Raw genomic sequence first — 17585 nt, 5'->3', positions numbered from 1 at the left:
ACTCCTAATTATTTATCCTAGAGAAATAAAGCATATCTCCACAAAAACCCATATAGGAATGTTCACAGATAATTAATTAAATAGCCAAAAGGTGTTAACAACTCAAATGTCCTTCACCAGGTGAAGTGACCGACTGTGGTGCATCCATACAAAATGGCATATTGATCAGCAATAATAAACTGTTGTCCTGTGCAACAGTGTGGATGATCGCAAAGACTAAGCTGAGCAAGGGAAGCCAGTCTCAAAAGGTTACACACTGTACACTTCTATTTATTTGAAAAAGACAAAACTATAGTAATGAAAAATAGATGGGTGGTTATCTGAGATTATGGGTGGGGAGAGGATGTGACTATAAAAGATAGCAGGAGTGAGTTTTTTCGGGTGATGTATCCTGATTTGCACGGTAGCTACACAAATCTGTAATGTGTTAACATTCACAGACCTGAACACCAAAGGGAAAAAGAATTAATTCTACTGTATATCTTTAAAAATAAAAATTAAAAGATTAACAAACTAAACAATCATCTTAAAAGCTAGAAAAACAACAAAATAAACAAAAAAAAGTGCAAAGAAATTAATCAAATAGAAAACAAGAAAATTAGTAGACCATAAAACCAAGAGCTGATTCTTTAAGAAAACCTAAAATAGAGAAAACTGTGATAAGTGTGTTCAAGAAAAGAATGACAGACAGGTATTAGGAATGACAAACGTGATATAATCACATGTAGAAAATATTTTTGAGAGCACATTACTTACAACTTTAAAGCAAATGTGGAAATAGAAATGAAATTACAATATTCTAGGAAAATATGACTTAGTATTTTTAACAAAATTGGCTCAAAGAGGTAGAAATTGAAAAGATAAAGTTATTCCCCAAAAGTACCATGCCCTTATAGTTGCAGGGTAGAGTTCTAAAAAACCTATAAAAAACCGTAACTTCTATTATTTTAAATTTTGTTGTGGCAAGCCCCCTACTTAGGTCAGGGAACAAAAGAATAAATTTTTAAAAAATACACAAAATAAAAAGCGGGGATAAATCATGTATCCTAATTCGAATTCTCTGTAACACCCACATACTTCAATCAAATCCAGCACTCAGTTCCTTACTGTAATGCAGTGGAAGAAGTAATGTGGAGTTGAATCCTATTCATACTGAATTTATGCAATTTTATCTGTGCTCACTCATAGTTTTCATATGGCCCCTAAATACAACCATTTTATCTGGTGCTCAAAAAACTTCTGTACCAACGCTAGAGAGAAAACTGGATGTTTTGTACTTAATGAAAGTATGCTGTTCAGCACTGAATATTGTAAAACATGTACACTGTACTTGAAGATGATTTCAGAGAGTTTTAAAAGAACTATACTTTAGCCTTACTCACTGACATCAGAACCTAAACTGTGTGTAGTGATTCCACTCCAGCTGCACAAATAGGAGGCTCCCCCTCTATCTCCTACCCTCTTTAACAGCGTGAATAGTCTTACGTACAAGTAATCATGTCAGTGGAAACACAAGGTCATACCTTCCATAGTACTGGGGCCATATTTTGGTTAACGCTATGGCTGCTACCTTTTGAGCAAATAAGTGTGGTCTTAAAGTATAATCACCCCCAACAGACTAGAAGTGCCCATCTGGCAGAACACAGTGGTCCTTCCCCTGGACTTGAGCTCAGTCTTCATTTAGCATCTCCATTTTACTCCACAGATGCCTCCTTCAGACAAGAATTCTACTTCTCATACAACCAGTCCATTTCCACTAAGGTATCTTATATGCTTCTTTGGTTATAAGGCCCATTCATAAGAAGGGATTTACTTCTGACAGGCTCATCTGTATTACCTTGCTTAGTGAAACAAAATTTATCCTCACTAGGAATGAAAACATTTCTCCTGTCAGCGGGACAAGGTTGTTTATTTTTGCTTTCTTATTGTAACTGTAGCTATACAGGTCTCCTTCCCTAACCTGAAAAGGCAAAATAATCACAACTGGAACAGTAAATTTTTTTGCACTGTTCTTGACCACTGAAATCAATTTTAAAAGGTGTATGGATTATAAGTGTGTCTAAAAGAACAGATCAACAGATATGAAAATTGGGAAGAGGAGGGAGGAAATCAGGTCACAGGAGAGAGAAAGAAAAGGGGTGCAGGGAGTTAGAAAGCTGGCAGTAACTACAGACTGATTTCATAGATACAAACACAAAGTCTTAAGAAAATTAGTCAATGTATTCCAGCAGATTAAAAGATAATATATCGTGGGCTTCCCTGGTGGCGCAGTTGTTGAGAGTCCACCTGCCGATGCAGGGGACACTGGTTCGTGCCCCGGTCTGGGAGGATCCCACATGCCGCGGAGCGGCTGGGCCCGTGAGCCATGGCCGCTGAGTCTGTGCGTCCAGAGCCTGTGCTCTGCAATGGGAGAGGCCACAACAGTGAGAGGCCCGCCTACCACAAAAAAAAAAAAAAAAAAGAAAAAAAGATAATATATATATATCGTTACCAACTTGTTGTGGTCTATCCCATAAATGCAAAAGTAGTTCAACATGAGGAATCATATGAATGTAATTTACTCCATTCGTGGATAAACGAATTCATTTATTCAACAAATACTGTCTGGCATGATGCTAGGTATGATTCCCTCACATAATTCTGGCCCTCATAGATAACTTACGATCATCTTAGAAATGAAAACACTTATGTGTCAAAATTAAATATCTAATCTCAAAAACTTATTTTATACAGGAACTCATGTAATAGCTCCAATTTGATTAAGAATATCAGAAACCTATAGCAAACATCACACTTAAAATTTTGAAAAAAAGGGGATGGGAACCATTAAAACTAAAGGCTTGACAGATATCGACTGCAGAGTATGGACCTTATCTGGATCCTGATCCAAAGAGTTTCTAAAACTTCATGTTTATATGACAGCCAGGGCAATGTGTATATGGCTAGATATGTAATGATAATTAGGAACTGTTAACTTTTTAAGTGTGATAGTGGTATTGGACTTAAGGTTTGTTTTTTGAAGTCTTCACATCTTAGAGATACATACTGAAATATTATTAGATTAGGTACTTGGGATTTGTTTCAAAATCATTTGCGTTTAGGGAGTGGGTGGAGGAGTGGATAAAACAAGGCTGGCCATATAACGATCACTTGTTGAAGCTGGATGTTGGGTATATCAGGTTAATTGTACTAGTGTCTCTACTTTTGAATATGCTTGAAATTTCCAAAGTACAAAGTTTTAAAATTGTTTTTAATTATCAAACACAATGGCAAAAAATCAAGCAAAAAAGAACAAAAACTAAATGCAAACACTAGAGAGAATCTACGTTATCAGAAAACCTTCTATGGATACTATTATTCAACATTATTCTATTCTTTTTTTTCAAAAGTTATTACTTAAAAACTTTTATTTGAAATATACATACAAAAATGCACTAATTGCAAGTTTATAGTTCCATGAGTTATCACCCCCAAAACCCATATCTGTGTAAACCACCGCTTAGGTCAAGATATAGATTTGACCAGCAGTCCAGAAGCTTCCATGGTACCCATCTCAATCACTACCCCCACCCCCGCCCAACCCCAAGAGGCAACTGCTCTCCTACATTAGTCTAACTTCTAACACTGTACTCATACGGTAGCTATAATTGTGTGCCTAACATTTTTTGATCAACATGTGAAATTTACCCACCCTACCTGCAGCGGTACTTTGGGGTTTTTTTCCTTATTTTTTTAAAATTTGTTCTTTTCCATTACCTTGTAATGAGAGCACCTTGTTCTCAAAATGTGGTCAGTGGGCTCTTGGGAATTCCCAACACCCTTTCAGAGTTTAATAGAATACAGAAAGCTCACTGATTTCAGATTCCACATTGCAACTAAACTTTAAAAAACTACTTGTCAAGTTCTGGTGTAGCATCAAAGAATATTCACATTTATCTGAAAAGGCTACTAAAATTCTTCTCCCTTTACAATTATCTATGTGAAGCCAGATTTCTTTCTTATACTTCAAGCAAAACATGTCACAGCAGACTGACTGCAGAAGCAGACATGAGAAATCAGCTGTCTTCTATTAAGCCAGACATTACAGTGATTTGCAAAAATGTATAGCAACGCCATCCTTCTTACGAAACTTTTTTTTTTGGAAATTTTAGTGGTCATTTTACATATTTTTAAAACGTATGCTACTTAAGGTCACACGTAATGGGGTTGGTTTCTTGTCATTTTAAATGGGTTAATAAATATTTTAACAATCTGTCAACTTTAATTTACCATATTTAAAAACATATATATCTGTCACACAAAAAACATTCTTTGGATCCCCCAAGAACTGTGGAGCCCTGCGTCCCAAAAGTTTGAGAACTGCTGCTGTACGGTTTTCCCTTATGTGAATATACCATATACCATAATTTATTCATCTATTCTATCGCTGATGGACATATGGGCTCTTTCTAATCTGGAATTAAAACAAGCAAGGATGCTATGAATATCCTTGTACGTGTCTTCTGACGCACGTGACGTCCCCACTTCTGTTGAGTTTATACCAGGAGCAGAACTGCTGGATCACAGGGCATGTTTACACTCAGCCTTAATAGATACTGACTGTTTTCAAAGTGGCTATTAAGCATTTGAAATGTGGTTAGTCTAACTGAGATGAGCTGTAAGAATAAAACCTACACTAGAGGGCTTCCCTGGTGGCGCAGTGTTTAGGAATCCACCTGCCAATGCAGGGGACACGGGTTTGAGCCCTGGTCCGGGAAGATCCCACATGCCGCAGAGCAACTAAGCCCGTGAGCCACAACTACTGAGCCTGCGCTCCAGAGCCTGCGAGCCACAACTCCTGTAGCCTGGGCGCCTAGAGCCCGTGCTCTGCAACAAGAGAAGCCACCGCAGTGAGAAGCCCGCGCACCGCAACGAGGAGTAGCCCCCACTCACCGCAACTAGAGAAAGCCCGTGCACAGCAACAAAGACCCAAGGCAGCCAAAAAAAAAAAAAAAAAAATTTACACTGGATTTTGAAGACTTAGTATGAAAAACATAATGCAGAATATTTCATTAATAATTTTGTATTGGTTACATGTCAAAATGATAATATCTTAGATATATCAGGTTAAATACATTACTAACATTAATCTCACCTGCTTTTTTAAAATTTTTAATTCGGCTACTACAAAATTTAAAACTATGTATATGACTTACATTTGAGGCTCACAATATGTATCTGGTAGGCAGCGATGCTCCGGGGGGAATATAGAGAGGTAAAACAGGAAAATACCAAGTGTGCATACTAAGAACAGTCTGAGATGCTTAGGAGACAGGCACCTAGTTTTGAAGAACCAGAAAAGACTTCCCAAAGGAGGTAATATGTAAAGGAAAGCTGAAGGATGGCAGGAGTTAGCCTAGTGAAGAAAGTGGTGGAGGAAGGTAAAACCAGGCAGGGAGAACAGTGTGTGCAAAGGCCAGGAGACAAGAGAAACGTGTTCAGTATGGCACAAACACGGTGGAGGGGAAGGGCATGGTGGAGGGAGTGACAAGAGACAAGAAAGGGAAAAACTAGCTACATCGTGAAGGGCCTAGTGATGCTTCTATTTTAAGAATAGGGAACTATTGGTTTTAAGCAAGAAAGTTACATAATCATATCCTCACTTTAGAAGAGTCACTCTGCTGCTCCTCTGTGTGATGTGAGTGAATAAGGACTAGAGTCAAGTTGGGGCTGTTACAATAACACAAATTAAAAACTAACGAGCCTTTACATGAAGAGAACAGCAGCAGAGAGACGCAAACCTTAGGCAAAATCACTACTCTCAAAGCTTCAGTTTCTTCTAATAATACCTACCTCAGAGTTATTTTGAGGATTTAAGAAAAGCATCTTTTTGTAAAGGAGTTCTGTATTCTAACTCTTGGTAAAAGATTTTAGTATCACTAGAACAGGCAATAATAATTCCAAGAAACTGAATTCTATTTCAGAATATGCCAGATAAAAGATTCATGTCTTCTCCAACTTATTCAAACCTATAAGATACTTTAACAATCAATGAAATTAAGTCAGATAATTACATCTGAACGGTAAATTCCAACTACGACACATCCCACTGTGCTCCATTTAACCTCGATATGAAAAGATTAACACCAAATCCCATCTCTAAAAACTGAAATTCAAGTGAATTAAAGGTAAGTATGAAGTTACTCTCATTCAATGGTAAAAACATGAATGTAAAACGATTTCACTTCTTCACCAAACTGATACTAGCAGGGCAGGGCAGTGAGTTATAAAGTATTTGAGAGAACTAGAAAACTGTTCAGTTGGCTTCATTTACTTTGAAGTTTTGGGACCTTCTAAAGTTATATATTCTGTAAATAAACTATTCAATCCAGGGAAGAAAGGTAAAAGGTCACTTTATTTTTCCAAAAATGTTTGAAGTTCTCTAATCTGCCAATGCATTCTTTTTTTTTTTTTTTTTTTTGCGGTACGCGGGCCTCTCACTGCTGTGGCAGGCGGACCCTCAACCACTGCGCCACCAGGGAAACCCCGCCAATGCATTCTTGACTCTTCTAAGACATAGAGCAATCTTTAATTGATCACTTAGTAGAAAGCATTTAACTTGGGCAAAAAGTCCTTGAAATCTAACTTTTATTCCACCCTTTCCTTTTTGCCTTAAATACTCTTAAAACACTGTAGAAAGTTTTGTTCTGTACTTATTTCATCCACAAAAATGAACAGTCCTTAGAACTGAGTTCTCCACAGAACCCTTCTTAAGCCTCCCCCCTTGTAACTTAAATCCCCACTCCTTAGTGTCATATGCTATACAACTATTCACACACAATATCCCTTCTTGAACTGAGTATTCTTAAGCTTCTCTTTTCTAGATTAAAATAAACAGAAACTTAACTTCCTAAGGGTCTAAACTGATTTACTGAATTATGAAAACAGAAATCACCCGCAACCTCTCAGCCCTTTTCTTCACTCTCACCTGATGATCTCATATCACTTTGAGAATTCTCCATCATCCTACTACAAAACCTACAGACCTAAGTCCACTTGAACTAATATTTTCCTCCTTAACCTCTTGTGACGAGAGAGGAAGCACCCCTTCCTTCCCTATCAAAGGGGCAATCCATACTCTTCTTTCCACCTCCACTGCTGCCACCTCAGTGTCTCTCACCTGCATTACAGCCGAAACCTATCATCCCACCTCTGCTCTTGCCTACTTCTCAACAATCCACACAGGGGCAAAAGCGACTGTTTCAAAACAAAGATCACACTACAGCATTTAAACTGTGTCAACAATTACACTTAAACCCAAACTCTTTACCATAGTTTCCAAAGCCCTGAGTCCCTGCCTAAGATTCTAGCCTCACCTTGTCACTCTTATGACCACTGTGCTCCGGCTACTGATTTTATTTGTTTACCTGCAACACACCAGCTCTTCCACATCAGCTTTTTCCTAATTCTGGGTCTTTCACATGTTGCTCCCATGTGCAAGGCCCTCTTATCCCAGTCATAACATGGTTAGCTGTCCTTCAGGTCTTTCATTCTCCTCTACAAGGAAGGCTTCCTCTAACTACTCTGTGCCTGGTATTCACTTTGCTGTCTCCTGTTTGTTTTTTGTTAAAGCACTTACTACAAGTTATTCACTAGACTGGAAGTTTCACGAGGGCAGAAACCACCTCCACCAGGCTGTCGTGCCTTACATAGTGCCAGACGTAAGCAAGCGCTCGACAAATATTTGCTAAATGAATGAAAGAGTGAAGAGAGAGACAGGATTAGGTTGTGGTCCTGGCTGTACTACTTCCTAGTGCTTTGATCTTAGATAAGTGACAACTTCTCTGAGCTTCAATTTTTCTCTTCCATAAAAAAAGGAATAAATACCTTGTAGGATTTCTAAATAAGACCTAATGAATATTAACAGACTATGAATGAAGACCAACCACAGTATCTGAACTTAATTGAGTAAATGTTAGTTTCCTTCCCTTCCTTCTATAGTTTAGACAGAATTCCCTAAGCTAATTTCATATTGAAACTAGAGATAGATAGACAGACAGACAGACCTATCTATCTATATACACATCTACTGTTGCATCTACTTAAAAGGACTAATGACATGCATCTGAACAGACAAATTGGTAACTTGTATTTGTAGGATCTAATCCAATCCTACACCTTAGAAAATGGAGAATAAGTAGTATACATCTTACTCACCCCTCCCACAAAGGACAGGGTGGAGTGAGGAGAAAATGAAGAGAAACCAAGAAATGGGAGGGAAAGATAACCTGAGAAATTAGAAATCATTAATTCAACCTCAATTCCTAAGTTTAGAACAACCTTCATTTACCTATAAAGACCTGTAGCAGGAACAGGATTAGTACTCATTCCGAAATTCTGAAATAAAACATTTTCTATTTGCTTAAATCTACATACATCTCACCTATATTAAAGGTATTTACCTCCTTTTTACCTTTCATTCTTTAAACTGTAATTTCATTGATAAGATGTAAAAAAAACACAACAAAAACCCTCCAAATACAAAAACGCCTCACATCAGAAAAACAAAAAGTTCTCATTGTTGCCTTAATTTCTTGATAAGCTTTAAATTTTCTAACCACAAAAATTAAGTCCTTTTTTCCCAAACATTTTTTTAAACTGCTGCTCACTTTTCAGCCTGACATCATTTTTATGTTTTCTTCAGAGATTATACTTTCTAGGAACGTTCTAAATCATTTACCATACATCATTCAGATCTCCTCCACATTCTCCCTGGAACACAGGTACCCCTCTGAGAGTGGTCATTTAATACTTTCTGCCTGGTAACCGCCTAGAATTTTGTGGAATGTGCTGCATGCCTTTATATTCTCCCTACGATATGGATATAATTTAGATTCTAAACCCAAGGAAGGGTTTATATTAAGCAATTAATTCAGTTTTACTCAACATATTTTATGTAATCAAGGCTGACTTTTTTAGAAGTAATTGGAATCTGGTTTAGATTTTTTTTCTCATGTTCTAGTTATTTCTACAACCTTTCTAAAATTGGAACTTCTAGCCTATCCTTAAACTGGAAATTTATAAAATCCTGCTGAAAGTTCCATAAAATTCACAGAGAAAGACTCACTCATTAGACATAAGATGCAAGAGTAAAAAGAACATGCTATGCTTCCACAACATCTAGAACAGCAGTGTGTACAGAAAGAATTTTTGACTATAATAAGCTGAAAACCACTTTAAAGATACATTTTTGTCATAAGTTCAGTCAGTACATGTCAGGGAGAGTTCTTACTGCTCCCAAAAGCTCTAGCAGCAAGTAACCGAAGACCTTACCACCTACAACTCTTCAAGGCTGCTGTAAAATGATATACAAATACAACAAACATTTAAAATTACATTTTAAGGCTTCATCTAGGGCAGTGCTTTTACAAACTAACAACTGTATTCTATAAGTGGGTCCAAAATTACTTTATTGAGTCCAAACCAGTACACGAAGAAAGGAAGCAGGAGAGAAGGGAGGTGAAATAGGTTAAAAAACATCAGAGTACATCACAGGTAGTACCAGCAAGGATTATTTCATGAATTTTGTTTTGTTCTGTATACTGGGAGTAATATAAAATGTATTTTAGGTATTTTAATCTTCTAAAAAAGATTTGAGGGCTTCCCTGGTGACGCAGTGGTTGAGAGGCCGGCTGCCGATGCAGGGGACACGGGTTCGTGCCCCGGTCCGGGAAGATCCCACATGCCGCGGAGCGGCTGGGCCCGTGAGCCATGGCCGCTGAGCCTGCGCTTCCGTCCGGAGCCTGTGCTCCGCAACGGGAGAGGCCACAGCAGTGAGAGGCCGGCGTACCGCAAAATAAATAAATCAATAAATAAAAATAAAAAAGATTAGAAAACACTGATTTGGGAGACAAACAGAGTGGAAAAGGATAAAGCAATGGAACTGCCATAATTATCAAATTATGGCTTGGGAGGTGAGCAAGACTAACAGCTTCTACTGACGAGGAGATGGTTTGGAAAACCTCCACACATTTTAACAGCCAGATATCCCCGTGTGAGATATGAAGAAGCACCTTCTCCTCTTACAGCAGGCCTAACACATGCCAGCAAGGTCACAGCTGCCCCCACTAACTGTTCTTATCCCTTCAAACTTCCAATGGCAGAGGTCAACCTTTACCTTCTCCTAACTCTCAGGAACATTCGGTGCAGTTAAGCTACAGCAGCTCCTGAAAGATAATTGTTGGTCTTTGAACAACTACTCCTAGAAAACATTAACTGTATTCCATATCATAATCTAGAGTTTCAAATAAGGCTTTGGCATTCAGAAAAGTAACTTGGAAGTAAAACAGTCATACTATTCCACTAAAACAGTCACATTTATTAGTCACACAGTCCACTAAAATGGTCATGTGAAGAAACTAAGTACCAAAATAAAAAGATTACTTTTAAGGTATTTGAAATGTTTCAAAGATTCAAGGCACAACCTGGAGCCATTTAATATTACAGTTTAATAGATAAGAAAGAGTCACTCTGTGAAGGGTTGGTATTGGAACTGCCCAAATATCAGCCAATCAACCTGCATTTTTTTCACTGGGTCTAAGTTAAGGGTTACTCTGAATATTCAGTTGCATTAACAAAGGTTTCTCATTAGTTTTGAAGCCACTTTGAAAAAAACACACATTTTGCTGTATAAGGGACAGTTTCATAAATTACAGTGTATAGTTTTTCTAAAGGCTCAGAACAGGTGATGGGTACTTCTCAGGACGCATCCACTCATCACAACTACTGCATATTCAAGTAAAACAACCCCACTATTGTTATGAAAGCACACACACCCCCGCCACACACACACTATTATTATAGCTGCTTCTTCTCTAATATAAATCCACACAGGACAGAAGAGGACAAAAAGTGCAGCAATAAAGAGAATTTCCCCAAATGCAGAGCGAAGGGTTCCTTTAATCTCTGCTCACAGTTTAGTGTCCCGCCTGGCTCACTACCTCCGTTTTCTTTATACTTTAAAACTTGCTGTGTGGCTTGAGATGTCAACCCTTAGCATAATCACTTGCTAGTTTTATAATGTGACCCCACACTGTTGGAAAAAGGAGCTTCAGTCTTTGCCTACTAACAATTCCTCACTAAACACAAATTCCCAAAACATAAATATCTGATAAACATCTACCAGAAAGTCATTTTGTGTACAAGTACAAAAGGATGCACCAGGACAAATTCGGGGGTTCACAGCCTCTTATCCCTAGAGGCAAAAAGAATTTTAGTTCAAACACTAATGACATAGCTCTTAATGAAAGCAGAGCTAAAAGAACCTGTTTATTTATCCAATCTGATCACACATCACTAAGACTCAACTCTGATTATAGTAGAGGACAAAGCTGGACACTCTTAATCACCCTAGATTAAAGATGCCTCTAGCTTTCTGCTCTCTCCTGGGCCATTACACCAAACCTAGAGCAGAGCTACACCCACCTTCAGGCTAGAAGAAACACATAATAGCTTACTGATCTCTGGTGCAGACCCAAACCCACAAGTCACCAAGCAAGTAGGGATCACAGCCACTTGATGCAACTAACAATCAGAAGTCATGCACTGGGTTTTCTGTTCAAATAAGCACACCACTGGCAATTACCACATCAAATGTGGACCAACTCCTCCCAAACAAAAATAAAAATATATTAATCAGGTCAGGGAGCAATACATTCTGAACCACACAGAAAAACTACTATTTCTTGGTTGGCAGTAAATGTCGATCTCAGTTCATTAAATTCTTCATTTCGTGTAATTTCTCAGGTTTTAAAAGTTACCGTGACATTCAATTCCATAGATAAATGCTTTCAAAAGAGATAATACTTGCTCGTAAATTACATGTTGACTGAACTTCATCCCCACCACCATTAGTGGAATTAAGTGTTTGTGGCAAATGACTTAGACTTTTCAGAAGTAAAATTTACCAAAGAATGATAACTTCTAATTATTTTCTTCTGAAGAAATCAAAGCACCACTCCCAAAAGTAAAGGTTAACTGTGTTCTCTGAAACAACTATACAATGTTTTAAACTGATGACTAAAAACAGTCAAGCCAGAAGTGGAACTCAAAGTCTCTCAAGCAATGAATGTTCTTTCCAATTAATTCCGTTTAGCTCTTGTTCTGACCCCTGTGTACTACGTAAAGCTTGGTCCTTACTCATAGCCTCAGCCATCTCTTAACCTCAAAGGAATATATGTAATACAACCCACAGACTGGAATAAAGCAACAGTGACAACATTAGCGGACAATGATGGATGAAATGCCAAACGAACTGGGAGTCAGGGCAGACATGTACGCCCTAAGAGGGAGAGACTGAGGTGGGGCTGGAAACTATTTTCTGGCCTTCTCCCGCGTGCTGCTCCAGAGCAAGGGGCAGGATCCTGCATGCCCGGGATCAGCAGAGCCCCCGAAGTGCAGGGATGGGAAGAAAATAGCGGGCTGCTTTGCCAGGGAGTGGGGAAGGTGAGGGATCGGTGCGGTGTGAATTCCACTGAGGAGTGAACTTCCTGGCCCAGGGTGGGGGGGTTGGGGGTGGCAGGACGGTCCCGGCCAGCGGCGGGGGGCGACCTCCCTTTCTTTCTCCCACAGTCCTACATCTTTGTGTGTGTGTGTTATTCAAGGGGCTACGAGTCCCCGAGGAACCAGCCGGCCACCGTGACCCTCCAGCCCAGGTCGGGAAGTCCATCCGCCACCCTCTAGCTCCCAGGGGGCTCCCCGGGTCCGGGACGCCCAAACACCCACCAAAACCCCGAGGGTCTGGAGACAGACGAATGGACCAAAGCATCTTCGTGTGTGGACACCCCCTCCGCTACATCCAACCCTCGCCGGGTCTTTGTCCCGCCGGCGGCCGGGGTCTCTGCCGGTTCCTCGGGGAGCCCCCTGTCCTGGAGGCCTCGGGGCCCGGGGTCGCCCCAGCTTTGTTCAGTCAGCGGGGCGCGAGGTCCAGGACACTTACCGTACACCCCGGCGAAGAAAAGCAAGACCAGCGCAGACCTCCACCGCGGAGACTCTTTTGTGCTCCAGCGACGGGCCATAACCACGGCAGATGGAGCGAGCGAGAAGGAGATGGAGGAGGCGGAGGTGGAGGCGGAGGCGGAGGAGGAGCTGGGGCCAGACGCCGCCGCCACCGAGCCCCCGGCTGCTCCCTGCGCTCTCCGCGGCGGCGGGAGGGGGAGGGGCCGCCGTCGCCGCCGCCGCCCGCGCGCGCTCCCTCCCTCTTTCTGCCTCCCTCCGGACCCCCCTCAGCAGCTCGCCGGCTCCCACCCGGGGCGGCGCGAGAGTCCTCCACGGGACGGCTCTCCCGGGAGCCGGGGTAGCCAGCGCCGGTACGCGGTGAGGGGGCGGCGGACGCGCGGCTCCAGCCACGCGCCGCATAGGCTAGTCGGCGCCGCCACCCGCCAGACAGCGCTAGCCGGCACCCGCGCCCATCCGTGCGATCGGCAATCCCCTGGCCCGCCTGCCTTGGTTCCCAGCCCGCGCTCCGCTGGACTTTCTAAGTCTCAGGGCCGCTTTCCCCGTGACAGAGGCCGGAGGAGCAAGGCAGTGCTAATAGATGAGCGAGCGAGAGAACGCGGGTCGATGGGTTACCCCGGGCTGGGGAGTGGGGGCCGGCTTCGGCGCTTCGCTGCAGTCAGCGGTCTCGGGGCTGCCCCTGCGGGTTGTATGAGGACGTGTTGGGTGGCGGAGAGTGGCTGCGCGAGCGAGGAGAGTGGGTGTTCGGAGGCTGGGAACTTGGGAGTTACTCTCCCCTACCCCTTCCTCCCTTCCTCCACTTAACCCGCGCGGAGCTCGGAGTGGGTGGGCGCAGGTTAGTGCCGAGACCCCGGCCGCTGGTCGCTGGGAATGCCTGCTGGGGAGCTGGGGCTGGACGCCCACCCTCAAGGTGCCCGCGATGAGCCGGACAAGGTTGGAGTGCGGAGCACTTCCAGTCTGGCGTGGAGGTGGCTCTGACATCCCCCGGGGGGGCTGGAGACACCTCGGGGGTCGGGAAGTGAGAGAGGGGTTCACTCAGCGACCCGTGATTTCTCTATAAACATCTTTCTCCATCCCAAGAAGTGTGATTCCTCCTTCCCTTACCTCTCCGTAGCACTTCCTAAATACAATTGTAGTGACACTGGCACGTCAGATCTTCCGCCTTGTATTTGTAAAGTGTTTGTCGACACGTCTCATCTCCCCTACTAGATTATCATTGACCTTTACATGCACTCTCCGGGCTATTCAAGGAAGACCTACAATGCACTATGCTGTCCAATTGACACAGGTTATCTCTTTTTCATCTCTAACAACCTTGTGAGATAAATATTATTATCCATATTTTATAGATAAGAAAACGAGACAAGTTAAATTACCCAAGATAGTGTAACAAATGAATAGTTTGAAACAATTTTTCTTATTCCAAATTCAAGGCTGTTTCCTCTCTACTCTAGTGTACTCTAGCACAATGCTTAGTGCGTAGTAGGTAAATATTAAAATTTAAGATGAATTTCTTTGAAGGTACATTTAGTCTTTCCGTCTATCCGCTACCAATTTGTCCCCTTTTAGATTTTTCCCCCAGGAAATGGTATTACAAACGGTGAAAAAATTATTAACAAACAATGCAAAACCCAATAATAACAAATCTTGTATCATTTGGCAAAACAAACAAAATCGAGAGCTCCAAAAATGTTTTGTACCCTCGCTGGAGAAAAAGGAGGAGCTTCAGTGTACTTCATTTAACAATCAACAGTTGTCTGTACTAATTTTAGGATTTGAGATTCTACTTGCTTGATTCTTGAGATCTGTTTCCAGAAATTGCGCTGCCATGACCACTGTGTTTAGAACAGGTCACAAACAAAATGAAGAGAGACTGCACGGCATCTTCCTCTCTCCACTTTTAGTACCAGTCAAGGAACCCCAGTCCCAAGACAAGAGGCACATTGCTGTCCTCTGTCCCTTGACTGTTGTATTCACAACCCTCTCACCCTTGCACTTGCTCATCCACCCAGACCTGTCTTCTGAGACTTACCGAGTTCTCAAACCTTTTGGTCTCAGGGGCCCTTTAAAAACACTTAAAATTTGGTGAGGACTCCAAAGAGCTTTTGTTTATGTGAATCATAGCTACTGATATTTATCATTTAGAAATTAAAACAATTTTAAAATATGTGTAAATTTATTTAAAATAAAAAAATGCATTACAGGTTATCTCTATTTTCCAAAACAAAAAAAAAAAAACAGTGAAATGTGTGGCATTGCTTTCATCTTTGTAAATCTTAATGTCTGGCTTAATAGAAGACAGTTGGATTCTCATATCTGCTTCTGCATCCAGTCGGTTACAATATGTGGTGTTGGTTGAAGTATATGAAGAAAATCCAGATTCACAAAGATATGTATTGATAATTGGCAAAGAGAGGATGTCATGTACCTCCCCAGGGTCCTCAGATAAAATTTTGAGAGCTGTTCATCTAGGTGTCTATCTTAACACCTTCAAAAATCTAAGTATTTTGTTTCTTGTTGGAAAAAAACCTGATAAATATTCATTCTAAGGTATTAGAAGCTCAGCACTTCAGTGTTCACCAACCAAGGGTATTTATGTTTCATAAGGGAACATTTTATTTATACAAAATCTAATCCTAATAGAATATCAGACATTGGTAAGCAGCAGGGCACAGATTAGGTATTCAGTATTACCCTTTTTATTACCTAATCTATTGAGCTGAGTACCTAGATGTCTACTCTTAGGCTAATATATCAAATAACTCATATATGAGAAAGCATTTAGAAGTTTATAAAGCTATATAAAGTGGTCAGTGTCTTTAACAGTTCTATTGCAGTAGGAGTGCTGATTTAACTTGGCCAGCGTTCTGATCTATACCCTATAAAGCATAAAGCATTCTCCTGAGGCTCATGTGGTTCTTAATCTCGGGGTCCCTGGATCTACGGATGTGTTTCAAGGATCCTGAAATTGTATGAAATTTTGTGCTCACATATTTTTATAGGCAGAAGATTTGTTATTTTCAGCAGATTCTTGAAGGGCTGTGTCAATCATTTAAAAAGAATGTTTAAGAAAAATTGAATGAGGTAACTACTTGAGTTGCTTCTTAATCCTTTTCCAAATGGTTCTCAAACTCCTCAGGTACATGCATTTGGGAGAGGAGAAGTTCATGGACTATTTCTTTTCCCCTTGACATATTCGGAAAAGAGCCACCCACCCCCCCCTCCACTTTATGGAGATGTGCCCTTAAATAATCGTTTTGTTTTGATTTTACACTTCTCTTTCCTCCCTATTTGGCTATCACCATATATGATGGTTTAATTTTCACTCTTATTACTAATAAAAATTCCTTCCTTCCTGGTGTAGACCCTGCTCCCTTTAGTAGCCTTTGAGAACCTCGTCCACTCCCAGTGAGGTTAGAATGGGAATTTAAGTCTACCACTGAGCATCATCTTTTATTGGAAAGAAAATTGATGGTAGTGGTTTTTCTACTTGGCATGCTGCTAGGCAAAGCTGACTCTTTTAACTCCCCCTCAAAGGAATATTATTTTAAAAAAGAAAAACAAACTTGATAAACACATATAAATAACTAAGAGGGAAAGAAAATTTTTTTTAAAGATTGAAGTTAAATAAATGAGAGATCTTTACAAGCAAATTGTAATTTCCATTGGAGGTGAATAATAGAGGGTAGCAAATGAGATCCATCAATCTAGGCAACTTCTATACCAGTTTCCTAGCACATTTATTGTGGTTATTATTTATTATGTTCTGTGCTCTGACAGCATACCCCAGCATTGTACCAAGTAGTCAAAAACATAATCCTGGCTATAAGCTAAATATCCCCAGTCCATACAGATTGACCTTCATGAACTCAACTTCTTAACTGCAAAACCTGATCGTACAGCATGCATGAATTTACAGGGCCAACAACATTTGTCTCTTGTAGCCATATGAATCAGTTGCACCTACCAAGAAAAAAGGAGGGAAAGGGGAATTAACTACAGACATTGGCTTTTATAAAGAGATACACTGAGTGTTTTGTTGTTTAACTGCTAGGTTTCAAAATGTACATAACTGTGTTTTTTAAGTTCTTCCCATGATTGATTGAGATTATGAACTGGAAATGCTTGTGGGATGGAATCTTATTCTCTACGGGTCCATCAGAAGTGAATTTAGCAACCGTGATGACAACCCAAGGACTCTTACATTGCTAATTTCAGGCATATACAACTTAACTGTTTGTACTCTGCCCAAGTGCAAAAAGGATTTGAGGTGCCCAGTGTTATTTGGCAATATAGTATATTGTAGTTATTAAACGTATAGGCCTTGAGAATTCAACAGAGCGGAGCCTGACCCAGGTGGTTAACCCTGGTCAAGTAACCTAACCTTACGTGCTTCGTATTGCCACCAAAAAATGGGAGAATATGGGCGCCTCGTTAAATTATCTGCATGCCTTAAATGAGATAATAATAATTGCTGACATATATTGAGTACTTACAGTATGCTACGCCTTTAGTTCTCAAACAATCCTATGATGTCGATACAATTATTACCTCCATGTTTCAACTGAACAGACAGAGAAAGGTTCAGTAGG

At 40.7% G+C, this 17585-nt stretch overlaps 1 protein-coding gene across 3 annotated transcripts in view; it reads right to left on the bottom strand.

Annotated features, from left to right (window-relative positions):
• The window catches only part of LRP12 (LDL receptor related protein 12), a gene marked incomplete at its 5' end in the record, with an annotated part of 84773 nt that extends 70589 nt beyond the window's left edge, over positions 1-14184 (bottom strand). The window contains one exon of one of the 3 annotated variants that reach the window (XM_082674703.1): positions 14098-14184. Coding sequence is in view for 2 of the 3 variants with exons in the window: in XM_082674704.1 (XP_082530830.1) it covers positions 12977-13055 (79 nt within the window). Of the gene's footprint in view, positions 1-12976; positions 13120-14097 lie in introns of those variants that run through there. The other 2 variants (XM_082674704.1, XM_082674702.1) reach the window with 2 other exon arrangements.
• Between the last annotated feature and the right edge of the window lie 3401 nt (positions 14185-17585).

This window comes from Grampus griseus (assembly GCF_964374135.1).
Source record: "Grampus griseus genome assembly, chromosome: 17".
Taxonomy (NCBI): Eukaryota; Metazoa; Chordata; class Mammalia; order Artiodactyla; family Delphinidae; genus Grampus; species Grampus griseus.
This window is presented reverse-complemented; position numbering and strand designations above follow the sequence as displayed.